At 36.7% G+C, this 12,594-nt stretch overlaps 1 protein-coding gene across 8 annotated transcripts in view; it reads left to right on the forward strand.

The window, feature by feature from the left end:
- The window catches only part of Ddr (discoidin domain-containing receptor 2), a 221,474-nt gene that overhangs the window by 176,988 nt on the left and 31,892 nt on the right, over positions 1-12,594 (forward strand). For all 8 annotated transcript variants that reach the window (XM_090174440.1, XM_090174441.1, XM_090174439.1 and 5 more), the window contains one exon: positions 876-1,107. In XM_090174440.1, coding sequence (XP_090030566.1) covers positions 876-1,107 — 232 coding nt within the window. The remainder of the gene's footprint in view (positions 1-875; positions 1,108-12,594) is intronic.

Raw genomic sequence — 12,594 nt, forward strand, 5'->3', positions numbered from 1 at the left:
AGATGTCAGTGAAGAATATACGCTCAAATACCCCGCACTGACTACCGAAAGCGTGACGCGAACCTCAGCCGGAATTTTAAAAATCTAAACTACCTTCAACTCCGTGTTCTTCTAAGGTTGGTCTCGCGAGTGGCTGTTCGGGTTACATTCGCGTATGACGTGAACCGAGTTAAGGTGGAAGCGGAAGTATTATAAGCGGACAACGAACGTCGCTAGTAATATTTTTCAAGAAGTCCCCCCCAAGTGTTTCCGTAGACGGGGACATGTTAATCTCGTCTTCGAAACGGGCCAGATGAAACGTAACCGGTGATAGATCTTCCCCGAGGGACTCTTACCTTCCCATTTATCCCGGCTTCTACTTCCCTCACCTCTCTTTCTGTCTATCCTTGCCATTCCCTATACGCTCACCCCATTTCACTCGTCTACGAAACGGCGGTTTGGTCTAGGTTACAAACCCGGTTGTCTATGGAAAGAGGGTTAAATCGGATTTATAATGCAAACCGAGCCGCGGGGCTTCAGTGCGAAGGCTCGGATTCATCGGACACTTTTGTCAAAAGCGGATGGAAGGTGAAGTTTTCCTCCGGCACTCTCAGCGCGCTAATTCTCTAACAACGAGATCGTGTAGCTGGTAACAAACGCCCCGAAGAGGGGTTCTGATATAGTGCTCGTAATTATTCATACCATGTTACGTTAAAAGGGGTAATTGAACTGGCGAAGAGACATTTCATGTACCATAGTGGTACTACCGCCTTATTAACGTTACTGAGAATACCGGTGCAAGTTCTGTCGATGGGTTTTGTTGTAAAGTAATTTTAGAATTTTGAATTTATTTTAATTCTTACGATTTTAACCAGGACTTTAATCTTTTTTCCTAGACTGGAGAAGGAAATTAACGGAGGTGCCTGGTGTCCGGAGCCACTCATTGGACAGGACACCCATGAATATTTGGAAATTAATATGGAGGACTTGTACGTCATTACCGAAGTGGCGACGCAAGGAAGATTCGGTAATGGACAAGGTCAGGAGTTCGTCGAAGAGTACATGGTCGAATATTGGAGACCGGGTGCCACAGAGTGGATTGTTTTCCACAATAGGCTTGGCCAAAAGGTACGTCAAAAATTTATCCCTCTTTTGTTTGAACATTTTCATTGATCGGCCAAGTTGGGGCCAAATATTCTATAAACGTTTTATGATCAACATATTAGTATCGTTGACAAGGTGGCGAAGTGGTTAGCACTTTCGGCTCGCCCTTGCTTGAAGCATTGGTTGAAAACTCGTAACTACTTCCGCGTTGAGTTTTCAAGTTCACAGTCTGTCTACTAAAGGGGGTTTCCTCCGAGTTTTTTAGTTTCCTGGTTCAATAAAAACTTGCGGAGGATTTAAAGCAATAGTTAGTGTAGATACGTTATATATCTGGTAATAATCAGCCAATTTTAAAGCCCTTCATGCCAGCGATCTAACCACCCTCTTCGTAGTTTAAATTACTCTGTATCGCTGTTAAAAGGACCTCAGTCATGTTGAAATACATGTTAAAAACAAAGATTATTATTAATAAACACGATTGAAACGGCTTAGGCTCATAGAATATACAATATTTATAAAATACACGTAATTATTGCATAATTAAAGTTTTTATTTATAAAAAACGAACTAGTTTTGGCACAAAATTGTGCAATTGTACAGGTGAAATTATTATTTATTTTGGTACCAATAAAATACTTTTCTGATTTGACCTATTTTTAGTCTAAAAGCCCCTGTAGAAGTACCCCACACGCAATGCATCAATGGTCAGGGTGAAGCCTACATTTCTATCTAGGTTGCTGTCAGTATAACCTAAAATAGTCGTGGATAACTCCTGACTAGTTCGAAATGTAGAATTAAACGTTACCATGGTATAGTCTTTTAGTCAGACAGTGTATCTGGCGATTCCATCAAATAGAAATAGTCGTTTGGCCCTGAGGCTAGAACGAAAATAAATGGAGTCGAAGCTTCTCTAAGACAAAACCGAAAAGAAGGTGATGAGCCTCTTTGTCGCTTCATTTCGTGCTTGGCGATCATTCCATAGAAACTTCATCCAGTAACGTGGCAGTATCTTCCGAGGATAGATAGTTCGTAACGACTCGGTACTAAACTATCCGGTAGCGTCGCGTATAATTCTGGGTTTCAGCGCTTCATTTCTCGTCGTAAGCCTTTAGTCGCCGCTGGCCCTCTGTCTCGCGTTCTTTTTCCTCTTCAGACTTAAGCCTAGTTCCCACTTAGCGAAAAAAAAACAATTTTCGCGCTGAAAATTGACGCTCGCGAATAAAATTTGCGATTTTTTTCAAATTCGCCGCTAAAGTCGCGTCTCCGCGGTATCTAGCGAATGTTCTATTTTTTGACGTCCACACCTGGGCGATTAAAAGCTTCAGCCAATCAGAAAACTCGTTCCCTCGATCTATTCCGCTCCCATCCGTCACTTATTAAGCCTAGGTCTTTAGAAAAGCGGCCCAGCCAACTTGACCAAGATACTGAAGTAAAGGTAATTATCTCACGAATAGAATCGTTTATTTATTGAAATTATCAACAGGAACATCCATTTGGTTCATTTTGAATTGATGTTTTATGTTAGGCCTTAAACATTACTAAAAACCCGCGCGAGTTGTTTTCAGCGTTTTTAAATTTTCGCGCTAAAGTGAGAACCGCTACCCCAGCGACCGAAAAAACGCGTCTTTTTTCATTGCGCGAAAATTTTGTTTGTCTCGAAAATTCGCCAAGTGGGAACTAGCCTTAACGGGCCAGAGTTGGCGCGGGCCCCACTATAGCCGTTGACAAATGAAACGCCAAAAATCTGACGCAAATCGGCCTTCCAAAGGCCTGTATGGCCTCTTGTTTGACCAACAGCGAAGGAGAGGATGTTCATCTCTTGTACACTAACTCGCCGTTGCCTTCCCATCATGGACAATATGAGGGTTAGACGATTCGTACGAAATAAAGCGGGCTTTCAGCGTAACTCGCGCGAAAGTAACAAAGAACAATAGGCTAACAGACGCGTCCCGTCGCGCCTCTCGGAAGATATGTTACTAGCTTCTTTTGTCGGTCCACTTTGTTTTCATTCGTGTCAGGGCTTTGCGATGAAAAGTAGTCACATCTTCTTGGCTAATTTCTTTATCACTTTATTTATTATACGTAAAATTTTGCCTTTTGATTTATTTTATTATTATATCTTGAAATAACTTAAAGAAAATTCCATAAGATTTGTTATGTCCACTGACCTTTATCGTTTTGTAGTTAGTTTCGTAGTAGCTTTAAGTAAAATCTTTAATTCGTAGAGAGATTTATGTACAGCTAACATTATTTTCTTGAAATATTTACATTCTCAGGTTCCCGTTAATTTATCAAAATACGTTTCTGAAAAAAAATTGTGTGGGGTGTCCATCGTACAGAGCTTTAATAAAGCTGCATACAGTGATAAAATATGGTTTATTTAATAAATAAATATCCCTAAACAGTTTAATTTTTACGTCACATTGTTAGTCTGAGCTGTAAATTGTGGTTTCAATGGAAAATTACATTTATTGAAAACTGCCTTGAGTTTGCAAAGGTACATATTACATTTGTACGTCCTAAATAGAAACTTTTCTCTTAAAAGTTATCTTATACACTTCTGGTAGTAGAAACCCTTCAAGTACAACTGTGTTTTGATATTACGGTCATAAGAATAAACGTTTTATCTATATAAATGAGTAGAAATATGTAGATTTCTTCATAATTTACAGAACACCGAAGTTAGAATTTATGTAGAGATCGGCGGAACAAATAAATTAACAGGCAAAATTTCGATTTATCATAAAAATTTTGGTTAATTGTTTATTTATGAACATTTTATACGAATAAAAAAGATTTAACATGCAATAATAATGGTTTTTTTCTGATACTCTTTGGATAATTGTCGGTTTTGAATAAAATAAAATAATTGAATAATTTCTTATTCAAACGCCGATCTCTAAATTTATGTTACTTACATTTCGTTATTATCTTTACAATTTTGAAACTAAATCGCAAAAGTTAAGTTATTTTGTTCTACTGACCCTTTTGGTACATGATTTTGTTACTCTGCCCGTGAGATGTTTTAAAACTGTATTACTGTCGATTTAGCTGCCAAGTTATGTTAACGAAAATGTGAGAAACTGGAGCAAAGTAGAGTTGAAACTCTTCCGTCGGAGAGATTAATCTTAAAAATGGGTCATTTGCCACTCGGCAGTCAGGTCCCTTTTCAAGTTTTTAATTAAAACTGTCTTCTCGGAAGTTCCTTTCTAGTGGTTCGAGCCTTATAATACACGACTAACAAGGAGACTACCCGAGGTATTTGTCTCCAATTTTGTTCAAACTATTTACCAAAATTGACGTATAATGGTCCAAAGTTACCAGATTTAGCCATGATCTGAATTATGTATCTAATTGATGAACCTTTTTTAATTTTTTTTAAAATATTGTTAGGGGGGGTTCGATTTTCCCATGTTAATTTCCATAGAGAAAATCAGTTTTTAAGGTGTGAAAAACCTTTTTGGTTGCCATGGCAAAACGAAAGCCCATTCTTGACCACCCTTTTAGGGATTTTCAAGTTACATGAAGGTCTACTTACCACCCGAGTTTGAACCAAATCGGAGATAACCACCTCGGGTAGTCTCCTTGTAAGTTGTATTCAACGCTTCGTCTTAAGCGCGGTAGACGAGGGAAGGTAAAACCGCCTGTGTTCCGTATATAGTCTCCATCCTATTGTTATTCCAGTCAATGTAATGCAAACCTAACTCGCTGGTTTATCCTCTTCATCAAATCCGGAGCGAGTGTCGCGCTAGGCGACGGGCCCCGAGGTTGTCGAAAAGGCGTGGATCGGTAGACCAGGAGGGGGCCAGGTGGCCCTCCCCCGCTCATCCGTCATAAGGCTGTCCAGACCACTTGTGGCCTGGCTCGGTTTTCTCGACCATCACTAACCGTTTTCAGTTTCTCCCGCGTATAGACGTGTAAAAAGACGTGTAGCAGACTATTTCGTCTTTTCTTACCTAACATTATTCAATGTCGCCCACTATTTTCGTAATTTCGCTTAAAAGGATATAGTCATAAATTTTACCGTGACGGACTATGATTTGATATACATTACTAGCGCATTTTTTTCTGCATTAGTAAAATATAAATAAGGTTCTTATCAATTAAACTGCACTCTGTCTTGTGAAAATTTTCGAGACTATTACCAATCGACATTTTATTTTAATATGGTCAGCGTATTTGACCATAAGTTAATAGCTATTTGTCGTATAAGTGACCAATCAACATTTTGTTTTTATTTTAACATGGCCAGCTTCTTTAATCATAAGTTAATAAGGATTTGTCGTATAAGTGACCAATCGACATTTTATTTTAACATGGTCAGCGTTTTTAACCATAAGATAATAACTATTTGTCATATAAGTGTGTCAGTTCCCGACTTTACGCGTGTTAAACCATTTTTAAAATGACCACATTTTTTTTTAATTTTAAGACATTAAATACAGGTGCGCTATTATTTTGTTTTCAAGTTGCGTATTTTTATCGTGAAATGAGCTTATTACCTTCGGTATGACGTAAATTCTACGTCATTCTACTAATGATCTATCAGTATTTATTTAGACTAACTGAAAGTGAAGAGAAGCACATTGTGAAAAAAACCAAATTAAAAGAGACTTAAAACGGTTTAAATTCACAATATATTTATTTTAATTTAGACTAACTGAGACACTTATGGACCAGAGCTATTAACTAATGCTTTAATTGTCATACCACTCATAAGTCCTAAACACTCGCAACTCTCACATTGAAATTAAAATTTAGAAATTATAAAATATCTTCAATTTGGGTAGAAAATACTGTCTAGAAGAGTGTTAGAAAATACGATAGCTAATTTCAAAAACGCGTTAATGAGAATGTGAAGAGAAAAGTAAAACAACATTTTTAAGTGACTTAACATTTGAGAAGAAGTTAGCAATTTTAAAACCGCAAGTGAAGGGAAAACACTTAGGACTGAGCCGGATAATCATTTTCATCCAGGCTACACAATATAAATTAACGCAATCGCTCATACACAATGAACGTGTGGTTTATATTAGCGCGTTGTTAAAATCACGCGATCCTCTAAATGGAAGTTGCTAAAAGCTTTTAAATATAAAAGTAAAAAACGCACCACTTTTATGAATTTTCCCGGCGATGTTGTCCCATTAATACTAGCTCTAAAACTATCGCCTCTTTAAAAGCCCCATTTTTTGGCTAAGAAATCGACCTCTTCAGCTCGCCATTTGTAAGATTTAACGCCTTTAATTAGTAAGCCGTAACCCGTTTGTAATTTGTTAAATGAAGCGCGAATTTGTGGCTACACATATCCCCCGATGGTTCTAAATATTTTTGCGTCTATAGTCGAAACATACTCGACTTTTCGCTGTCTTTAAACAACGGATCGTCGAGTAAACTTAACCTTCAGCCTTTAGTCGAATTGTAAAGTGAATTCCGTACAGTATAGCCCCTAAACGAGGTATACGGTTATAGTCTTACCTTTAGGCTTATCTCTGTATAGCCGCCATTACTTTCGGGTTCCCGGTTCGCCGTTCAAACTCGGGGGGACATCTAACGACCGTTGGGGCTATTTCCACACCGACGTATAACTTTTGACGTTCAATATTTCCTCTATCACCTTAGTCTAGACCTATTTGGTAGCCAACCCAAAGTCGTATCTTTATCGATCGCGACTATTTAACCAAACAGTCTTATTTAATAGTGGGGTGAAATATACTTTGGCTTGGATATATATTCTTAAATATCGCGGATTTTGATCTACGCGTACATAAATATTTCAGATGTATAGGGGACTGACTTCTGCATTAATTACGTCTTACTGTCTTGAATTTGCATTATTTAATAGACGATCCACGTATAATGTTTCTTTCATAAACCAGCCTCTGAGCAATATTTATTTATTGTTTAATTTTTTATACAAATTTCCCAATGGTTGACCTAGGTTTGACCATTGAAAATCCATACCCGTTTAAGAAGAGTGACTAAACGTTAGTTGTGTTTGAAATTATCTGCTCCGGATAATGTCATCTTGATTCTTTTGCGTGGTCTATGAAATTCGCGAAACGATTGATAGATAACATTTCCAGTGGTTTGGTTAATTCAGGTTAGGTTAAGTTAAGGTTAGATTACCTTAAAGTATGATGGTTAATGTTAGGTTAAGGCTAAGGGTAAATTAGGTTAAAGTTATATTACCTTAGGTTTTGGGTAAGCTAGGTTAGGTTAAGGTGTAGATTACCTTAAGGTTGGAATTGGTCAAGGTCATATTAGGCTAAGGATATATTACGTTAGGCTAAAGTTATATTAGGTTAATTTTTAAGGCTTATGGTAAATTAGGTTAAGGCTAATGATAAGTTAGGTTAGGTTTTGTTGATATTAGGATAAGGCTAAGTGTATATAAGGTTACGATTAAATTACGTTAGTTTAAAGCTGTGGCTAAATTAGGTTAAGGATATATTACGTTAGGTTAAGGCTAAGTCTAAATTTAGTTAAGGTTAAGGTTAAAATAGTTTTAGGTTAAACTAGTTTAAGCTAAAATTAGGTAACTATATGAATACTAAGGTCATATCATTTGCCGTTTGCTTCTGAAAAATTAAATTCAAATCAAAAATTCAAATTCAGAAAAATTTTATTAAGTTTTTTTAAGTGGTTACATCCAGGATTTAGGGCTATTTAACCTTACCCTGAAACTACTTTGGGTTGCGAGATTATTTTTGGCGCGTGTAGATTGGGAATCGTTAATACATTTAGTAACTTTTTGTTCAACCACCAGAGTAAATGTAGTCAGAGTAAACGTGCGTGTTTTGGGTAACAAATATTTGAGGTCAATCTCTTAATAGTAGAAAATCTGGCTTGAATATTTAGAAGGACATAAATGTTTCTCGAAACAACATCTTCGCTTACCAGCTAACGCGCTGAAACTCCATGGTGGTATAGCGCTACCAATATGAATGTTTTTGGTAAATCTAAATCTTACGCTAATCCTTTAAATGACTGGCCATATATAATAGCCCCGTCAACGTTGTCGTAAAATCTTAAGTATAAACGCAATCCACCCAAATATTGGGATACCCATATACGTAAAATAGCACATTTCTTCGTAGGTTCCCATCGGACAGTAGAGAGTTCGATGAAATAGGCAAATCTGGTGAAGTCGACGTTTCTGTCTGTTAGTTATACTCAGGCTTCGTTTGGTAGAGATATCGTAGAAACTAGGCTATTCGAAGTTCCCTCCTCGCAGCCTCGGCGAGTCCACGAGACAAGGAATCGGCGAAGCGAATCTTTTTGAAGTACGACTTCGTATATGAAGGGTTCTAGTTTCAAAGTACATTGCTGATAGATTTAAAGCTCTTGGTAGGGCCGTTTTCAAACTTTCAGGTATATGAGGCGGGGAAATGACGACGCTGGTAGTCGAGAGGGGGCTTAGTGGGGCCGGGGTCGCGCCTCATTTCCCTCCAACGACTGAGGCAACCTCAACCCCGATATTACTCGGCGATGAAGGTCCCTTCTAATGCCTCGAAGATATATTCTCGCGAGCCATATGATATTCCTCCACGCCGCCATTGCTTATTCCCACTCCTCGCCTTCATTTAGAGACTCCATCTCATTTGCATCTCGCAGCCTCCCGAAATCATCCGCGCGTAGTCATCGCCATCTCCCATCCCCCGTCTCTCATCGCCTCTTAAAAGAGGACCTTCAACGCCACCCTTTCGCATTTTCTACATCATTCCCTCTCGGCCATCTTTAAGCTTTTATATCCCGCTACAAACTAGGCGAAAAGGGCTTTTTCCCGACAGCAGCCCGAGCTTAATTCGTCTCTTTTCCGTCATTCGCCGCTTTCGCTCGTTTAGTCCTCCAGAAACTATTAAACCTATCACGTGTTTCTACGTTTCTTATACTTGATTCGGACTTATTTTAAAAGGCGTTGAGGTAGATAGAATAGAGTTTCCTACACCCCTTTTTTAGGGGTTTTGAAAGACTGTAAAAAAAGCTAACGTTTCGGTTTTTTCCCTCTCTTTCGATTACTCGGTTTCCGTTAAAGGTTTGCGACGGGGTTTTTTTTCTGGAGCCAAGGAAGTGAAGGAATGATATAATATTTTTTTATTATCCTATGGGTGTTAAGAAAAAATTCCAAAGGGCTTGTCTCCGTTAGATTCAGAAAGTGTTTATGATTATTACGAATCTTTCTCTCTTACTTTAAGAGTTTTCTCGTGTTTCTTCATTTTTTCCCCTTTCGACGCCACGAAGTTGGGAAATGAAAATAAAGAATTTAGATGATTTTGCGGTTATTATATGACAACGGTGGTCTTGTGATTTTTATTGGTTCCTTTTAATGTGTTTTAGTATTTGAACGTTTTTGATTTTACTTTTAAGTACCCTTCATACTGTGCAATTTTATTGGTGCCAAATTAAGTAGCGTTCAGTTTATGGCGTATTATTGGTGCCAAATTAAGTACCGTTCAGTCTATGCAATTTTATTGGTGCCAAATTAAGTACCGTTCAGTCTATGCAATTTTATTGGTGCTAAATGAAGTAGCGTTCAGTCTATGCAATTTTATTTGGGGCCAAATTAAGTAGCGTTCAGTTTATGCAATATTATTGGTGCCAAATTAAGTACCGTTCAGTCTATGCAATATTATTGGTGCCAAATTAAGTACCGTTCAGTCTATGCAATTTTATTGGTGCCAAATTAAGTAGCGTTCAGTTTATGCAATATTATTGGTGCCAAATTAAGTACCGTTCAGTCTATGCAATTTTATTGGTGCCAAATTAAGTACCGTTCAGTCTATGCAATTTTATTGGTGCCAAATTAAGTACCGTTCAGTCTATGCAATTTTATTGGTGCTAAATGAAGTAGCGTTCAGTCTATGCAATTTTATTTGGGGCCAAATTAAGTAGCGTTCAGTTTATGCAATATTATTGGTGCCAAATTAAGTAGCGTTCAGTTTATGCAATATTATTGGTGCCAAATTAAGTACCGTTCAGTCTATGCAATTTTATTGGTGCCAAATTAAGTACCGTTCAGTCTATGCAATTTTATTGGTGCCAAATTAAGTACCGTTCAGTCTATGCAATTTTATTGGTGCCAAATGAAGTAGCGTTCAGTCTATGCAATTTTATTTGGGGCCAAATTAAGTAGCGTTCAGTTTATGCAATATTATTGGTGCCAAATTAAGTAGCGTTCAGTTTATGCAATATTATTGGTGCCAAATTAAGTACCGTTCAGTCTATGCAATTTTATTGGTGCCAAATTAAGTACCGTTCAGTCTATGCAATTTTATTGGTGCCAAATTAAGTACCGTTCAGTCTATGCAATTTTATTGGTGCCAAATGAAGTAGCGTTCAGTCTATGCAATTTTATTTGGGGCCAAATTAAGTACCCTTCATACTGTGCAATTATATTGGTGCCAAATTAAGTACCCTTCATACTGTGCAATTATATTGGTGCCAAATTAAGTACCGTTCAGTCTATGCAATTTTATTGGTGCCAAATTAAGTACCGTTCAGTCTATGCAATTTTATTGGTGCCAAATGAAGTAGCGTTCAGTCTATGCAATTTTATTTGGGGCCAAATTAAGTACCCTTCATACTGTGCAATTATATTGGTGCCAAATTAAGTACCCTTCATACTGTGCAATTATATTGGTGCCAAATTAAGTACCGTTCAGTCTATGCAATTTTATTGGTGCCAAATTAGTTGTTCATATTCGATGCACCAATTAAATTGTCACTGTTCGCTGTTCATGCCTTTCCACCAATAATGGGTTCATATTAAATATTTGTTGATCGCGATAGTACGGCAATTGTTTGCAAGAGGGCTAACGATAAGGTTTCCTATAATGGGATTATCCGTAATTTTTATAATTGTCTGCTCTGACTTAAATGGTCGCAACTTTTATTTTCGTCTGCTATTTTTTCGTATGAAATTTTTAAATTAGGCTTACTCTGTCAAAATTATTTGTCTGCTATTTCGACAATAGCAATGTTAAAAAATTTAATTTATTGACTTCTAATTGGTCAACTTGGATCAAAAGAAGCTATTTAAACTATAAAGGTCACGATGAACAACTTTCTAATTGGAAGCAAATCTGTAGACCTAACGGTTCTCAAGATAGTATTTGAATGAGCTTGAAGACGTGGTTCAAGGTTATTCAAATTTACACAGTTAAATGTCCCCCTGTATTGGAAATGTTCCATTAAAATATCAGAAATTTCCATAAAAAAACGTTTTTCAGTTATTTATCATGGTTCATTATTTAATGGACACCCTGTATAGTAAGCAGAAGACGGAACAAAAGTTTCAAAGTTAAAGCGTCAGTGACGTTACGGAGTAGCTTAATTTCATTGGTTGAATTTAAAATAGTTGACTATCTCAAACAAATCATCCATCCAAAAATCGGTCACGTACTCGAAAAATGGTGTTTGTTTAATTGGTACCAATGTTTTCTGTTCACATTGCTAAATTAACTGCCAATTAATTTGACAGATTTTTGGGTTTCAATAATAAGCCCTTAGCTCTTATAAATTGCTATAAAAAAATAAAAAAATTGTTTTATTGATTTAATTAAAGTACACTGACGCTATATAAACGATAAATTGGTTATGAAAGAAACGAACGGCTAATGGTCTTTCCAATATAATGGTGGTTATAAATTCAAATTTTATAACGTATATTATAAACATAACTTTGGTAAAACATGAGGCTAAATATCTACAATAATAATAAATTTTAAATCCAGATAATTGATGACAAAAGTACATATCGACCAGGATTTATCAACTATGCAAAATTATTCGGCAAATATTATTAGTTCAATATAACATAAATCTTTCTTAAGCCGACAAAATAGCACATATTTAAAAAAATAACTAACTACCTATTACCTGTATGAGAATAAATAATAACAAGTTGGCAAGCCAAAATATACCTCTCCTCGGAAGTATGGTTCCTAGTGGTATTAATTTCTCGACACGACCCAAAGATATTTCCGCAATTCAGAGTTATTTACGAAAAACGTATTCTCGGTTCAAACCCTGCCCGGTATAAAATTTTAATTTTAATTTAAATAATTGAGACGAAACAATCGAGTTTAATTTATTCAGAATATTATAAATTAAGTAGTCACAACAGCCAGTTAGACTTACTAAAACAATGCACAATTGAATTTAACCCTTTTTACAGTACATGTTTATCAGTTGAATATAATACTAAACAAATTTTAACGAAAGAAATATCTACAGAGGGTATTTGTATTTTTCTCGCTTACGAAATACTTGCCGCATCTTTAACGCTCATTTTATTTCAACGCTCGTAGACTTCCAGTTGACGTTGTGACACATACCGCATGAAAAAGACCAATGCCGTCCAATTTCCAATATCATATAATGACTTGCACACCCAGGAAATCATTGACTGCGTTAGAAATCGTAGATATCCAAATATCCACACCAAATATATTTACAAGAAGCAAAAACCTTACCATCAACAAAGCACAGAGAGCCACTTGACTAACCGCC

This window comes from Leiobunum rupestre, chromosome 5 (assembly GCF_980474605.1).
Source record: "Leiobunum rupestre chromosome 5, qqLeiRupe1.1.hap1, whole genome shotgun sequence".
Taxonomy (NCBI): domain Eukaryota; kingdom Metazoa; phylum Arthropoda; class Arachnida; order Opiliones; family Sclerosomatidae; genus Leiobunum; species Leiobunum rupestre.